Below are 17463 nucleotides of genomic sequence, written 5' to 3'. Positions count from 1 at the left end.
TTTTAGAATAACAGAATATATTTCTACTCTTAAGCCACCCCTACACATACTTTTGAGAACTAATACAGTAAGCAGAATCCCTGTTCAGCACAAGTACAAAGATAAAGAATATTTTTGTAAAAGTCATCATGTTTATGAAGGACAGAAATTTCTCTGAGGGATATAAGCTCTGTCCTTTAACAGAGCATGAGATTAACACAATTACACATAGGTGGGTGTTGATGCGAATTTATATTACAATGTGTGAAGAGGACAAAAGACAGAAGAATCATGGGTAGTTGTGTCCCATTAACAACCTCCCTCCTCGGTTCTTAGCTTTCCTCTTTGCTTGACAGGATAAAATTCTAGAAGACATGGGCTGTCATCCCCAGTGCATGAACTAAGAGACATTGTGTTATGCAGATGGCTTCAAGCACACTGATGTTGAGTATCTTACCTGGATATTGAAGCTGGAACATCCCAGAAGGGAAGGACATACTAAACACATCCATGGGATCTGGTCAGAAAAATCATCTCATTGCACAATTTCTGTTGGACAAGAAACCAAAGTATAAAAAATGTAAAGACACAAGTAAAAGAAAGCTAATAACATACAAGGAAGTTAGACCTTTTGCAGTCAGGAGGGAGACCTGGGATGGAAGGAGAGGAGAGGGAGAGAAGAGCAGTGGTGAAACAAAAAGGAATAAGATGCTATATGTACTGTACCAAAAGCCTGCTGTAAATGTAGCTGAAAATATAGGTTAAAATTTTTTGTCTATGAGACGAGGCTTAGGTATTGTTTCTAGACTGCAGCAGAGTTGTGGAGTGAGGTCACTCAACCGCACCTCTAGCTTATATATTCCTGAGAGATCAATATCTAGGGCACCTCATTAGATCCACTATCTTAATGTTACTCTCCTCCCAGGAGTACCACCTTTACAAACTAACGCTACCCAAGTGGTGGATTCAGGATGATTCTTTTTCCTCAACCCCTGAGTCCAGAGACATAACGTGCATTTTCTTTTTTTTATTTATTTATATGAAAGTTGTACTTTACTTCTTTAATGGAAAAATGCATTTAGTTTTCAAACAAAATTCTTACATACCTTTAAACACAATAGATGCCCTCAGTTGTTTTCGCATCACCTAATGCTCTTTTCTTTTTTTTATTATTTAAAGAGAATACAAAATAGTAAAAAAAAAAAAAATAGAAATTATACAGAATTTCTCCAAACAAAACAGTAGGAATTTGACAGTGGCTACTATATTGCATAATACTGTCTTCCAATTAGTCGTTCACATTAACGGGTATCAGAATACAAAACTGGCTTTAAAAAGTTATAATAAATTAAAAATGACAAGGAAAAAAATCTTCAGCTGTCACCCTCTGTAGACCAGCAGAAGTCGGCAGTACAGTTGTGCGAGCCCTCTTGCGTACGTGCGTGAGTCTCTCCTCCGTGTCCTTCTCCGCGTCCCAGTTGTTCCAGCCCTTTGAGCAGAGTCTTTCCTTTCATAGGACGTTTTGTACCATTCAGATTAATGCTATTTTCAATAAAAAGATATTTATATTTTCCCCCCAAAGAATAATTGCAGGTTTGTTTTTGTTTTGATTATCCTTAAAGTTAGCTCTGTAATGTTTGGCAAAGGGTCTCAACTGCTGTGCAGGCCAACAGCCACCATGTGTAGGCCTCCTTTATCTCTGTTGGGTTTTTGGACCAGGCCACTGTGTGTCTCAGGCTGGCCTCCACCTCACGTCACCAGAGCCCACACATGTTGCTCACCCCACGGCTTCTTCCTGTCTCATTCATTCTTATGACCTTACGGTTTTGCAGAGGAATGGCTATCATGTAAAGCTATGTAATTATCACCGTTATTATTAGTAAATTACTTTTTACTTTTTGATCACAGTTTTAGAATGTTCATTATGTGTTCTCCCATTGTCTTTAATCCATGTAGTACTTCTTAGAAGAGACCAGAAGCCTGATAATTCAAGAAACTCCAGGTAGCCATCACAGAACTATTTTATTCTAAGACCACAAGTGATGGATTGCCATGAGTTTGAGGCCAGTCTGGACTATACCCTGCCTCCAAGGACGAAAGGAAACAAAAAACATCTCATTTTATTTTACTTTTAAAACTGAAATTCAGGGCCAGGGAGATAGCTCAGCAGTCTAAGCAGCTGCCTGTCAAGTGCAAGGACTCTGGTTCCATCCCTGGTACCGCGTGCCATGGGGGCCCTGGAACCCAGGTGCACAGTGCTGGCCCCAAAACCATGTGTTGTAGGGCATGCCCATGATCCCAATGCTGAGGAGGCTGAGACAGGAGGATCACTACAAGTCTGAGCTGCATAGTGAGACCTTGTACTAAGTAAATAAATGAAAGATTTTTAGAAAGTTTAAATTCAATTTAATTTTTAAACCTATAAAAAGTATCACAAAATCATACACATTAATGGGTCACCATGTGATGTTATTTTTGTTCTTTCCTTCCTTCTCTCTTTTCCTTTCCATTGTCTCTTTCTTCTCCCATTCCTTCCTTCCTTTATTTTATTTTATTTATTTACTATTCTAATGTATGTGGTACAGGGTCTCACTAAGCAGCTCGGACTTGCAGTGATCCTCCTGCTTTCAACCTCCCCAGGGCCACCATGCCTGGTCTTGATGGCTGGCTCAGCATGCCCAGGGGCAGGGCTGGCACAGCTTGTGGTGCCAGGGATTGAACCCCAGTCCCTGTGCTTGCCTAAGCAGATGCTTAGTGTGCTGAGCTATCTCACTGGCCCTTCCATTCTTCCATTCATCCTTCCTTCCTTCCTTCCTTCCTTCCTTCCTTCCTTCCTTCCTTCCGTCCGTCCTTCTTTCCTTTCTTCCTGTCCTGAATATAAAATCCAGGGCCTTCACACTGAACTACATCCCAGCCCTTTTTACTTGCTTGCTTGCTTTACTTATGTATTTATCTATAGATAGGGTCTCACTCAGCCATTAAATCACCCAGGCATTGGGTTTAGAATTGTGACTCTCCTGCCACCGCTTCCTAGAGTGCTGGATTGCAAGCACGAGCCACTATGCCTGGCTTATTATCATTTCTTATACTGAAAACATGCAAAACGCCTTCTTGGAGCTTCTTGAAGTACACAGTAGGGCAGCTGTGAGCATCAGTTGCCCAGGGTGTGCTTCTTGCTCCCAGCCCGCTCTGGCTTGGAGTGCGTCGCACAGTCTCTCCGTAGCCTCACAGCTGCGTTCCACCATCAGCTTTGATGGGATGTACATCCTTATACTCTGTGTACTAGTGACCCCTGTGGTGCTTGCTCACCCACCTCTGCCTTGCTTCATCATCTCCAAAGCCATCCACGTCCACCAGAGAACCGCAGGCTTTTGCTTGGATGAGCAATCTGCCGCGGCGCATGTGTGCCTCATTTTCTTCATCCACTCAGCAGCTGGTGGATGATGCCCAGGCTGTGGCTGTTGTGTGACCATCGTGAACAGGGCTGCAAAGATCATGGGAGGGCAGGCAACTGTCTGACATATGGACTTCATTTCCGATGGGTACATTCCCAGGCATGAGAAAGGGACTGAATAGCTGTTCTATTCGGATTTATTTTTTGATTCCTGGGCTTGAACCCAGGATCTTGCCAATGTTAGGAAAGTGCTACACATCTGTAGCCCCCCAACTCTTTCAAAATATCATTCTGAGACAAGGACTTAGTAGGTGGCCCAGGCTGGCCTCAAACCTGCAATTCTCCTGCCTCAGCCTCCTGAGTAGCTGGTGGCTGATTACACATCTGTAGTCCTGTGAAATGTTTTCAGGGAATGCCACACTGTCTTCCACAATGGCTGTTCTAACATACATCTCTCTGGGCTTAAGAAGTCTTTCTGTCCTGGAGCCATGCTGGTTACTAACTACAGCCAGGTCCAATTTCCAGAGAAAGCTCGCTCAGGGTCCAGAGCACTGAACCTGAGCCTCCGAGTACATGGTGTGCAGCATGACCTTTAAGCGCTGGTTTCCATAGCCTTCTGTCTCTGTCTCTCTCTGTCTCTGTCTCTGTCTCGTCTCTGTCTCTGTCTGTGTCTCTGTCTGTGTCTCTGTCTGTGTCTCTCTCTCTCTCTCTCTCTCACACACACACACACACACACAATATATTCACAAGAATTATACTTCTCTCAGTGCCTGCCAATGCTTTTATTTCTATATCTATAGCATGACGTGCACACCAGGAAAGCGACTTTGGCTCAGTGTGTGTGTCTAGGCAGAATGGAGTGGGCGGGTCACTGCTGGTGTCATCTGGGTCTCCCCTCTGCTCTTCACAGCTGTCCCTGTACACTCCTTGCCGCCCATAGATCTTGTGCTCATCTCTACCATTGACTTTGAGGCAGCGAACAGGATGCACAGCACATTACCTTTGGAAACCGGCCCTTCATTCAGCACAGCATCTTCCTGAGTGCTGGGATGACAGGTGTGGGCCACCACACTTGGCTTGTTTCCATCATTTTGCCATCATGAACAGTGCCTCAGTAAAAACCCTTCTAAATGCCAGCGGGGTGACAAGCAGAAGAGTTCTTCTCAGTCATTCCCGTAGAAGTGGAACTGCTGGGGTAGAGGGCGTAAGTCTCTCAATTTGCTGCACATGGGCACATCCTGCCCTGAAGGGCTTTACAAATCTCACTTCCTACTGCCACACTGTCAGGGTTCCCACTTCTCCAGCAAACTTCAGCTCTGACACTGGGCTGTAAGTGTTTTTGCCAATTTGGTGGGTTCAAAGAAGTATTTTATTGTTCTAATTTGCCTTTCTCTGACTACAAGTAAGGTTACTCTCTTGTTATACCTACCTGTCACCTGGATTTGTGCATTTGTAAATTGTTTCCAAAATCACGGACCATGTTTCAGTTGAATGATTGGTGAACACTAAAAATTTAAATGTAGTATACATTGAAAATATTATGTTCCTGCTATATAGCTGGTCTTTTCACTTAAGACTCTCTTTCTTTCTTTCTTTCTTTCTTTCTTTCTTTCTTTCTTTCCTTCCTTCCTTCTTTCTTTTGGTACAGGGTTTTGCTATGCATCTTGGACTTGTAGTGAACCTCCTGTCTCCACCTCCCCAGTGCTGAGATTACTGGGGTGCTTGACCACACCCAGCTTCAGAGAAGAAAAGGAAAGAAAGAAGGAAAGAAGGAAGGAAGGAAGGAAGGAAGGAAGGAAGGAAGGATTTACTGGAAGAATGCTAAGGGAACAGGTGGAGGATTTCACCTTTCCACAGATTTTGAGCCTGGCACAACATGTGATACCGGGGATTGAACTCGGATCCTTGCGCTTGCCAGGCAGGTACTTAGACCACTGAACTATCTTCCCAGCCCCAAGGCAGTATTTTTCATAGAAAAATTTTACATTTTTATTTAATTATAATTTTTATGGCTTGTGGTTTTAGTACCCTCACCAGAAATCTTGCCCTGCCATAAGAGCTTAAAGATACTCCTCTGTAATTTATTCCTCTACTTGTAAAGTCTTCTTTTCGTGGTATAGACCTTTAATCTGAGTTGGAAGAAACTCACTTAAGGTATCACATTCACTGTGCATTCGTCTCAGCTTTAACAAATGCAGATGCCCATGTAGTTGGCATTAAATATATATATTTCCATCCTCCACCTTTCCCTTAACATTCTTCCCAGTAAGTCCTTCTTTCCTCCCTCCCTCCCTCCCTTCCTCCCTCCCTTCCTTCCTTCCTTCCTTCCTTCCTTCCTTCCTTCCTTCCTTCCTTTCTTCTCTTCTTTCAAGATAGTCTCACTGTGTAGTCCAAGCTGCACTTGAACTCACTTTGTAGCCCAGGTCCGCCTCAAACTTGTAGCAACCCTCCTGCCTCAGCCTCTTGAGTGCTTGGACTACAGTATGTGGCACCATGCCCAGCTGTAATTCCTCTTATCCCACCGAGGAAGCCAGTGCTCTGATTTTCCCTCAACACATCTTTTTTTGACCTTTCTAAAATTTCAAATAGCCATAATCATACAATTAGTCCTCTTTCTGTAGGACTTTCCCCTAACTCCACAGAAGATTTGGGAGGCGTCCCTCCTGTCTCACCTATCTACAGTTAGTTCCCACTTATTGTAGAGCAGGACTCCATTTTACTAGTCAGTGAGCATTTGATGGTTTCTAGTGTTGGACCCTCATGGTTAAGCTGCTCTAAACACTGTGTAACATGTCTGTGTGGACAGGTCATGTTTCTGGGCATCGATGGAATTATAACTGCTGGCCAGGTGTGGTGAGGCACACACATCATCCCAGCACTGGGGAGGCTGAGGCAGGAGGATCACCATGAGTTGGAGGCCATCCGGGCCTACAAAGTCAGTTCAAGGCCAGCCTGGACTATCTAGAGAGACCTTGTGTCAGAAAAACACAGGTCAGAAATTACAACTGCTGAACATTATGGCAGGCAAATGGTTCATTCTTGGAAGCCTGCTTTGTAGTATGGTTAGAAGAAACTGCAAACATACTTTGCAATAAACTTAAAAACAATTACCAGCATGCTTTGCGATGTGGTTACATCATTGTACCTTCCCACCAATAATGGGTAGAAGCTCCATTGTTCTGCATTCTGGCCAAAACCTAGTATTTGTAACATTTCATCTGGTGGCTGTGCTAGGGGATCTCCTGGGGGCTGGATTCTTTTTTTTTTTTTTTAAACACTCTTGCTATGCAGTTATGGCTGGCCTTGAACCCAGTAGAGAGCGCAGGGTGGCCTCAAATCATGGAGATCCTCCTGCCTCAGCCTCTAGGTTGCTGAGATTACAGATTACAGAAATGAGGCTCTACCCTATTTATAGGATTTTTTTTTGAAGATGAATGCTGGTAGTCTACATTTATTTAAGGTGATTCTACAAATTGCTTGAAATATTTGAAACAAATAATGGCAGAAATGCCTGAAAGGTTAGCTATTCTACCAGCTTGGTAATAGGTGAAATACGAAGCTTCTGTTATTTTCTAGGGGCTTCACGTTTTTTGACGATTCACTGTGGCGCACATTTTCATGTGCGCATTGGACATTTGCATAGTCTCTGCATCTGTGGTTGTTCGTATTCTTTTTTGTTGACTCAGCATTCTTTACATTCTCTGGTGCTTCCTCAGGCCCTGTGGCTTCCTTTTGCTCTCTGCCCCAGGGGATCTTCAAAACACAACAGATTTTAAGTAGTGACAAATCGCCGTTCACTGTTATTTGATTTGTGCTCTGGTTTCCTGCTATAAGTTCTAACTGTCTTATTTAAGTGGAGGATCCAAACTGAGCCACCTTTGACATCAAAATAAAGTGGTTTGCTCCCCCCTGGGCTGACTAATGTCCGTTTTAGGGCAATGCTTTCCAGCATCTTCTTTGGATCCACCTCGGGGGTTCTTTTGGGCTTTGTCTTCTTGTACGTCGTTGTGCTTTTAGATCTGTGGGCTTGTCATTTGCATTAAGTTTTGCTAGAGGTCGGGCATTACTTTTTTCTGTTCCCCCTGTGCACCTCCAGTACAAGTATGTCCAGCTGCTTGCTCACATCCCCCCATCGCAGAGACTGTCAAATCTATTGTTTTCTCTGTGTACTTTCTTTTGAGTAAATTTTACTGTTTATTCATTCTGTTTCATTGTCTTCTGTAGCCAGTGCAATTTTAATTTCTGGTTCATTTTTTCTGCATTCGCAGTTGCATTTCTTTCTTTTTATATCTTTAGTGCTTTTCCACATTTTCCACGCCTGAGTCAGAAAAGCTATGATAATGTCAGAGTCCAGTGCTTGCCCTTGGCCCTGTGGTTTCCATGTCCGGCCCTGTGGTCTGGTTTTGCTGCTGCCTGTAGCTCAGATTTACTTGCTTTGGGATGCATCTAATAATGCTTTCCCACTGGATCCTGTGCTTTGTAAATACAATATTTGTATCTGATTTTATTGGTACATTTGGGAATAAATATATCTTTGAGGATCCAGGTTTAATTTTCTTCCTGTCTAATGCCTAAATTAGTTGTTTGGTATACAGTCTTCTGTCCAACTTCTACTCATTTATGATAGATGGATGATCCCAGGTTGTTTCTTCTTCATGACCAGCAATTCTACATTTATATTTTCCCCAAACTTTCTGGAACAAATCATTTTCTTCAAAAAGTATAGTGGAGGGCTGGGGAGATGGCTCAGTGGACTAAGCACTACCCTGGCAAGCACAAGGGCCTGAGTTCAATCCCCGGTTGTGAAAAAAATGGTGGAGTTGGCGCATGCTTTAATTCCAACACTTTGGGAAGCTGAAGCAGAGGGATCTCAGGGGTCCTGTCTGGGCAGCTTAGCAATTTAGTGGGCCCCCGTCTCAAATTAACAAATGAAATGTCCACTTGGCTACTGAGGGCTGTATCTGACGTGACTGGTTCCATGGCCCCCAGGTCTCTGGCTGCTCGAGATCCCTACCTACAGTGAGCCCTGTGTACTCACCCTGCATGCTTCCAATCTCTTGCAGATGTTGGTGCGCTGTGTTGTTTAGGGAACAATGATGAGAATATTCACTAAAATAAATAACACAGCGGTATGTACTCAATACAGAGGCATTTGGGGGCAATACTTTTGATCTGCTGTTGCTCAAATCTGTGGATATGAAACACACGATAATCTAAAATTAAAAATATGACAGCAAAAAGTGAAATGCACACACGTGTATACACACACACACACACACACACACACACACTTTCAAACGCTGGAGAAATGCAGTGTTTCTGAGAATAACAATTTCCGAGACCTAAAACAATTAACGTTTACCCTTTATGCAAGCATCTAGTCCTGTTTGTAGCAGGCAAGACTAGCATCAGAATTTGCATATGCAAATGCAAAATGTTCATTTATTTTTTTCACGCCAAGCTTAAAGGTGAGGTTTTAGCATTACTTTATTAAAATGGTTAGTCATTTCTGGGAAGTACAATCAATGTGTGCTACCAACAGGAGAACCAGAGCATTATTTCCCCAGCGGATACGTCTCAGCTCAGGTTGGCTCCAATATATGCACATTTATTAAAATAAATGCTAATGAGTCTGCATTCAGAACCTTTTTTTTTTTTTCCTAAATCCAGGGCAAACCTTTTGTCTGTGTTGTTGGTCACACTTATACAGGCGTCAGACTCAGACTCTGACCCGAATCTTCGGAAGCACAGAAATCTGATTGTTGAGCTGCTGAGTTTTCTTACTTGCATTTAGCCATGCTTTGGAAAGAGAATTGGAGAGCAATCCAGGCAAGCGAACAAGCAGAACTTCTGTGGCTTCTAGAGCTTGCTTTGCATGCCAATATCTCATACGGACACTAGAGGGCGCTCCTGCACCGAGAACGACGCGCTCCTACGCACCTACCGGATCTGAGCTTGTGCTGACCAGACCCTAGATGAGGGACAGTGTGTGTGTGGGAGGGAAGCGACATTTGCACTGCAGCGCGGTCCTGGCGGCCCGACCCCCATTTCCAAAGTGTCAGACATCCCCCGTCCGTGGCCAAATACATCTGGCCTTCCGTACCCACTGTGCCGGCAGCTGAGCCTGTGGCCACCTGTGTCTGCCTCTGGCCAGTGGTCAGTGGGGCTGGAGGTCCGGCTAGCTCTCCACACTGGCGCTTCCTTTGGGTCTAGCATGCATGGCTAGGACCAGAGAAATGGGTCTCCAGTGACTATGTTGCGGCGAAGCTTCTCAAGGAGCTGGGCTCACTGTGGGCACAGACTGTGCTGGGCTGCGTCTCGGGGTCCTTATTTGCAGAGTGGGCTAAGTGGGTATGCTCGGGCGCACATGCTCAGCAGGGGACAGGGGAGCGAGAGGTGACCGGGCCTCTAAGCAAGGAGTCTCCCTGACGGGCCTAAGGGCTTTGCATCAGTGCCGGGAAGCATTGTGTCGATTAGAGTAGATGGGGGCATCAGGTCTCTGAGCTGGTTAGTAGAGAGCTCTGATTGCTGTCTCGAGTTCTCCCGGGTCCTCCAGGCAGCGTGAAGCCCTCGGCCACCGCGTCCTGGGGGAGCAGTGGGGGGCAGGCGACCCCGCGCTGTGCGGTAGGCTGCTGCCCAGGCTGGCTGGCAAGGGCTTGGTGCCTGCTGGCCCAGCACTGCCTAGCTACACCTCAGAGCTACACGCTGGGGGTGCTGTTGTTTCAGCGTGCGCCTAGCGGCTCAGTAATTTTCCACTGCCTCTGCAGGGGTGCTTGAGGGCTGTGGACTGCTTGCGCACTGCCAGGTCTCTCGAGAACCGAGAACCTTCGCAGCCTCTCCTCTCGAAGCGCTGACGCACGGCCGGAGCTGCAGCCCGCTGACGCGCAGAACACAGCATTCTGGGCAAACAGTGGCCCGCTGCCCGCACCTGCGCTTCCGGAGGAGAGCGCAGAGCCCCCGCCCCTGCCTTTGTTTGCCCCTTCTTTTCTCTTTATCATAAAGTGAATAAAAAAGAAGTTTTTAAGCCATTAGAAATGATACAGAATTTCCAAAAACAAGATGATAGGGATTCAACAATATACTGCTTATTGTTGTCTTCAAATGAGTTATTCGAATTACCAGATATAAACATGCAAAACTGGTCAAAGATATTAAGCACTAACTGCTCCTTTCAATAAGCCAGTGGACATTAGTATGATCCTCTTAGCTGTGTGTGTGTATGTGTGTGTGTGTGTGTGTGTGTGTGTGCGCGCGCGCGTGCACGCGCGCACTTTTTCTCCCTCCTCTCTTTCCTCTCTTCCCTAGGTCGGTCGTTCCCTCCCTTGGAGCAGTGTCTTTCCCTTTCACAGTATCTTTTGCGCCTTTTCCATTTTGTTTCCTCTTTCAGGCTCTTAAACTCAGGACACATGTCTGCCCCTTCTTCACACTGTGCCTTCCGCGTGGTAGGGACACGCGGCAGTCAAGCCCCTGTGTCCGACCTGTCGCTCCTCCCGGCCTCTTTCCCTACAAAGGTCTCCCATCATTGCTTCAGGGAAACCGAGGGTGAGGAGCAGAGAAAGCAAGAGATTTCGGATGTGTCGGCTGCAAGCACCAAATGCCCACCCTGAGCGCCGACATCCTTGGTCATAACAGGAGCTAGAAATAATAATAATAATAATAATAATAATAATAATAATAGCAATGATAACAGCAATAAGAATGAAGATGGGCATGGAGAATGACAAGAACCAAGCCGTGTCGAGCGCCTGCACCCCCTCCCTATGCTGGATGCAAACTTCATGTCCTGAGAACACGTGCTAAAGAAATAACGATTTTTTAAAACCCCTGTTAGGAGCCTTTGGCACTCAGCACAACTGTATCTGGGGACAGTGACAACAGGTGAGGCCTGGATCTCCAGCTGCCCACAGGGAGTCTTGCCCCACAGGCCCCCTCCCTGGTGGCCAGCACAAGTGACACAGCCCTGCCAGTCGTGACTGTCATCACACTCCCCGCAGCGCTGATGATTCAGTCAGCGTCTGGATGGGCACAGTGGCATTTCATAAGACTTTCAAATCAGTTCATTTCCAAGTCAGAGTGACTGCTTACCGCCCCCGCGGGGCAGCAGAGGCCTGGGCTTCATCTGCAAAGGCCATGGCGTGTTCCTGGCCCCTGCAAGGGTGGAGGAGTGCTTTCCTTGCTACCTGGTAATTAAAGCGCCAGGAGGCAGGCAGGGGGCAGCTCCGGCTTCCTGGGGGCGTGAGCAAGGGCCTGGGGATCCGATGCTGTGTTCCTGCTCCATGGGAAGGCTACAGCCCATCCCTGCATTTTCCCTTCCAATTTGATTGTGGGTAGAAAATTCAAGCAAATCCTGTTTGAGCTGTGTGTGTGTGTGTGTGTGTGTGTGTGTGTGTGTGTGTGTGTGACAAAGGACTGGGAATCTGGGGTGCTCGTGCTCTGAACACAGTTCTATGGACCCTACCTGATCACTTTATTTTCTCTTGTTTTTCAAGACAGGATTTTTCTAATATAGTACAGGCTGGCCTTGAACTCACTCTGTAGCCTCAGTGAATGTACAGTGATCCTCCTGTCCCAGCCTCTGGAGGGCTGGAATTATGGGCGTGTACCATCACACTCAGCACATATGGCTCCCTGAGCCTTTTAGCTCCCTGTGAATTTGAGAGGGGCAGTGGGTCTGTCATTTTTTTTTTTTACAAATCACCCTTTGGATGCCTATAATGTCTGGGGTGGGGGCAAAACTCCAAGGCTTTTGGTAAGGACAATATCACTCTGTGACATTTGGGTGGGACCATGACAGCTTCCAGAAAGTTCCCACAGACTGTGGCCTGGTACAGGGAGCCATGCACCACGAAGCTGCTAAAACCTCATTCACCATTTTGCAGTGGTCACGTTTGCTGGCTTATTAAGGGTCCTATGTTTAGGTATTTTATTTATTTTATTTTACCTCTGTTCCTTGAGAGAGAGCCTCGCTGTAGTTCATACTCACCTTGAACTCAGTCTGTAGTGCAGGCTGGCCTTGAAGTTAGGTGACTCTCGTGCCTCAGTCTCCTGGGTGTTGAGATGACAGGCAAGCACCATCACAGCTAGCTGTTCAGGCACTTTAAAGATGACAGATGGCTTAGTTAGCTCCAGCTATCAGAACTGGCACTAAAATGATAATAATATTCTACAAGAGCAACCGAATTCTTCTCCTGACCTATGGATGGAGCCCAGCAAGACACAAGGTGCCCAGACGGGCCTGCTGCAAGGGTACAGACAGAGGGTCGCGCCTAGAAGTGGAGTGGGCGCCATTGCCTTCATAGCTTGCTCGTGAGCTTAAGTTGGGCTGTTCTTGTCAGAAGGGAGTGTACAGAGTGTCCGCCCTGCTGTACTTGGGATAGCTGAGATCTCAGTCCCCAGCACTGCTGGAGCCTGGTGCTATGGTTTTGCCTGACGGCCAACCAGGAAAGAGGGGACTGGATGACAGTTGTCACCTTGCCATTTGTGAGCAACCATGAAATACATTCCCAGCCAATACTGGCAGCAATTGGGCAGAAACCCACGAGAGCAGCAAGCCGTGGCTAAGAACACACAGCACTGTGGAGAGCGCGGGTCTCCAGGGTGCCGCTCGCCTTCCCGAGCCCACGTTTGCAGTGGCTGCGTCACCGGGAGCAGTGCACGATGTGTCGTCGTTCATTTGTGTCTCCTCCCCACTCCCCCTCTCCCTCGTCCCTTGGAACCCTTCCCTTTTGAGAAAGAGCTGTCTGTTGCCTCTTTTAGTCTGCGCTTTAGTTACATTTCTCTTACACAAGGAATCGTGATATTTAAACTTACGTGTCTTGGCTGGGGAGATAGCTCAGTGGTCTAAGTGCCTGCTTGCACACGTGAGGACCTGGGTTTGATTCCCCAGTGCCACAAGGCTGATTACTGAAATCAGAGGCTCAGACAGGCGGATCACTATGAGACCAAACTGGAGTAGTGTGACCCTGTACCAAATAAATAAAAGGTTAAAAAAATACATTTGTTTTCTTCTTCACAACTCCCTCAGCTTGTATCGTGTTACAATGCACTTCTAGATATGCCTCTACATGAGGATTTTCCTTCATTGTTTGGCCCTGTCATTTCTAGCTATTCAATAGGAAGCATCGCCTGTGGGAGAGAACCAGTAGCAGACCTGTGCCCATACCTGTAGTGTGTATTTCTTCACCAATATACACGCCTTCTCGATAGCTCAGTCCCCCTAGCACAGGAGTTCCTGCAGCTGGAGCCGGCGTTGGGTCAAATGCATCAATGGCTGAACTCAGGTGGGTCGGTCCTTGTCTTCTGGAAAGAGGTCAAGAGAATATGCTTTTGGTAGGGTTTGTAGACTCCTTCCTGTGACTGCAGCTCGAGTTTGTTCCTGTGGATCCTGGTACAGCGGGGCTCAGTTCACAAAGTAATTGTGGTTCCGACCAGAATAATGGGAAGAATTCAGCTCGTGACCTGAGGTATTTTGTACAGAGTCTTACTACATAGCTCAGACTCACAGTGATCCTCCTGTTTTCAGCCACCCAAGAGCTGGGCTTACAGGCATGTGCTACCATACCCAGTCTCGGTGAGCACTCAGCACACCCAGGGTCAGGGCTGGCATGGCATGTGGCGGTCTGTTCCCTCACTTACCACGTAGCTTCTGCTCCACATACCGCCGCGCTAAGTGAAAATCAGCGAAGTAGCGATGTTGTATTTTCGCATTTGTGTATAGTGTAAGGCTTTACAAACCCTTCCCACACTCCTATACAGCTTTCCCACACTTTTAAAAACACTTCCAGTGTTCTTAACTGTTTTCTAAACTTGTACACCTATGTAGTTTTAACAACATACGTACACTGTACGGTACTGCAAAATCCTGAGATATAGCAAAAAATCCACAATAAATAATTTAGATTAAAAAATAAAATTATGTGTCTGATTTATTTCACTTAACATTAGGGTCTCAAGATGCTTCCATTTCCCTACCAATGACTCAAGTTTATCCTTCTTCATGGCAAAGTAGTACTCTGTAGTCTATGAACATCACAGATTATCCATTCATCTGTTAATGGGCATTCAGGCTGCTGCCAAGGTCTAACTGCCAGTAGTGTCAAATGGCTAATGACATGGGTGCATGCATCGCACTACCTTGCTCCTGAACAACTGGGCAAGATGGCAGAGGAAGATTTCAGCTGGGGAGTAGAAGGGCCTGTGTCATAGCAGGAAGCATCCACTGGGGGCCTGGCGCAGGGTGGGAAGAAGAGGCTTGGATTATCTTAATCTCGGTGGGATTCCTCACATTGCTCCATGAGAGTTGCTTTCTCTCTCTCTCTCTCTCTCTCTCTCTCTCTCCCCCCCCCCTCCGTGTGTGTGTGTGTGTGTGTTTGAGACAGGATCTTTCTCTGTACTTCAGGATGGCCTTGAGCTCAGTGTGTAGCCTAGGATGGCCTCAAACTCAAAGTAATCCTCCTGCCTCAGCCTCCCAAATACTGAAATTACAAGCATGCAGCACTGTGCCTGGATTTTTTATTTTAATGTTCAATACAACGTATTGTTGCATTAAAAAAAACAAACCATCCTGGAGTGCCAGCGAGATAGTTCAGCAGACTAAGCACCTGCTTGAGCAAGCACAGGGACAGGGATTTGATCCCAAGCACCACATGCCATGCCAGCCCTGACCCTGGCTGTGCTGAGTGCTCACCGAGACTGGGTATGGTAGCACATGCCTGTAATCCCAGCTCTTGGGTGGCTGAAAACAGGAGGATCACTGTGAGTCTGAGCTATGTAGTAAGACTCTGTACAAAATACATAAATAAAAAAATAAATAAGAAGTCTTTGCATAGCCTCTGATCAGAATTATTGTGTGTGCCTTTGGGCTTTAAAGGGGGTCTTAGGTTACAGCACCTCCACTTTAGTTTTATTTAAATGAATGTTAATTTAAAAAAACTGGAGTTCCATCAACAGGGCAATGGGTGAAGAAAATGAGGAATTTCCCCCCGGTGGAATAGCACTGCGCCATAAAAGCCAGGGGGGTCGTTTGCACGGAATGGACAGATGCGCCCGGAGACCACGCCCAGCCAGGAGATCAGACACACAGGCTGAAGATTGCGCAAGAAACCCGACTGTAAATACAGAGCGAAAGAAGACAGATACTAGGAAGGAGGGACACAAGGCTTTCACAACCGACTGGGAAGGGGACCAAGAGCTCAGGGAGGAGGCGGCAGTCGAGGGCAAGGGGCGGAAGAGGGATTAAGCTGTGTGATGCATGTGAACCGCTGCACACAGGCTTAGAAACGTGGACTGCAACACGGACTAATACTATTTTTAACTCAAAAAGGCAAAAAAGAATGAAAAGCAAGCAGGCAGGCAGGCAGGCAGACAGACAGGCAGACAGACAGACAGACAGAGCGCCAGATGTAACCAGAGAAGCAACGGGGTTGCTTAGCAGAAAGCGGAGGCAGAGCGGGGTCTCTGACCTGCTTCAGCTTCCTGCGCCTGGTGCAATACATTAGCACAAACTGGGTGATTTAAAACAACAGGAATTTGCTCTTTTCCTGTTTTGGAGGCCAGAAGTCTGGCATTAAGGTGTCAGGGTCATGCCCCCTCTGAGGACGCTGGAGAGGGCCCCTGGCTAGCCTCCTTGTCCTTGTTTGCTTCAGGAGCAGCCACAAGACCCTCTCCTCCTCCCCGGGGCCCTGTCCCCGTGTTATGCCTCACCTCTGGATGTGCTCCTAGGAGGTCCTTTGCGAGGCGATGGGATCTCGGGCCCTGCACGTGGTTCACTGTGAGGGGGTGCAGTCTCCGGAGGAGCGTGAGCCCAGGACCCTCCCCAGCTCCTCTCTGCCATGCCCCTGCCTTGGAGCCAGCTGCCTGCGACCCGCAGCTCTGCAACCCATGAGGTAGCACAAACCTGTCCTCTTGAAGTTGCAGGTGTCAGGTCCCTGTTGTGTCAGCGACAAGGAAAAAGACTGGCTCCCCTCTGTGTCACTGTGTCTTCACGGGGCTGAACCTAACCTGCTATTGCTTCCTTTTGGCATAACTAATTCCATCATCAAAGGCCTGATTTCAGGGTGACATGGGCTCCGGGACACTAGTGTGTGTGGTACTCAGAGCAGGCTGCCATCACCAGAGGCTAGGTTCCTGGGTTTGTACCAGAGCAACTCGCTTCCTCTTCTGGTTTTGGAGGTTGGAAGGTTCTCGGTGGTGACGGCGGCGCGAGAAGTGGCTGGCGAGGCTGGGGACTATCCGCATGGCATGGAGACAGCCACATTTTCACCATGTTCTTGGGTAGCATGGCCTTTCTGCTGTACGTGGGGAAAGGGAGAGAGGGAGAGGGAGAGGGACAGGTCTAGTGTCTCTTCCTCTTATAAGGTCTGTACCTTGGTACAGTTAAGCATGCCTGTAACTACCTCCATGCCCAATGCCCGGAATGGAGGCCAGGCCCAAGTCCTGACACGGCAGTTCGTGAGTTACCTGAGAGAGCTGTAACAGAAGTTATCCAGGCTATCAGGGGGCCACTCGGTTTGTCCCTCACATTTTGTTAGAACAGGTGACATTTTCTGACAGACAACTGACTCAGCTTCCCACAGATGACTTTCTGTTATGTCAACCCCACAGGGGACGTCGTCACATTACCCTTTCTTTCCAGGTGCGGACAGAAGCATCCAGAGACTAAGTGACATGTCCCAGCTGACCTTCCCCTTCCTTAAGAAGACCAAGAGCCAGGATGCAGTCTAGGCACGCAGGCTTCCAAGCTGCAGTAGGCCTACCCAAGAGCTTTCTAAAGGCTGCAGAAAGAAATGCCCAACCTGCTATGTACCTGGGACAAGTTTGTGTTGTCTAAAATCACAGAATGAATTTTAGGAACAACAGAGGTTAAGAGCAAAATATATTTATTGGGGGAAAGAAAGCTTCTGTCCAAGTGAGAGACAGAAGGGGATCCAAGTGGGCTGCCCAAGCCCCCTGCCTTTTCTGGGGGTTTCATAGAACAAGTCCATGACATGAGGTGGGCCCAAGGTGGGAAACCTGGGGGGAACTCACAAAGTGGGCATGAGGTGGGGCAAACCTGCAGTCAGCCGACAAGATGATGAGGGTAATTGCTCGTG

The 17463-nt window shown here is 47.1% G+C and overlaps 1 protein-coding gene across 1 annotated transcript in view; it reads left to right on the top strand.

The window, feature by feature from the left end:
* Positions 1 to 17095, top strand: part of Hmgb3 (high mobility group box 3) — a 71137-nt gene extending 54042 nt beyond the window's left edge. Inside the window, exons 6-7 of the mRNA XM_023706276.1 lie at positions 16094 to 16169; positions 17007 to 17095. Of these exons, the coding sequence (XP_023562044.1) occupies positions 16094 to 16169; positions 17007 to 17095 (165 nt within the window). The remainder of the gene's footprint in view (positions 1 to 16093; positions 16170 to 17006) is intronic.
* Positions 17096 to 17463: the final 368 nt, after the last annotated feature.

Source organism: Octodon degus, unplaced genomic scaffold, assembly GCF_000260255.1.
Source record: "Octodon degus isolate 3935 unplaced genomic scaffold, OctDeg1.0 scaffold00249, whole genome shotgun sequence".
Lineage (NCBI taxonomy): Eukaryota > Metazoa > Chordata > Mammalia > Rodentia > Octodontidae > Octodon > Octodon degus.
This window is presented reverse-complemented; position numbering and strand designations above follow the sequence as displayed.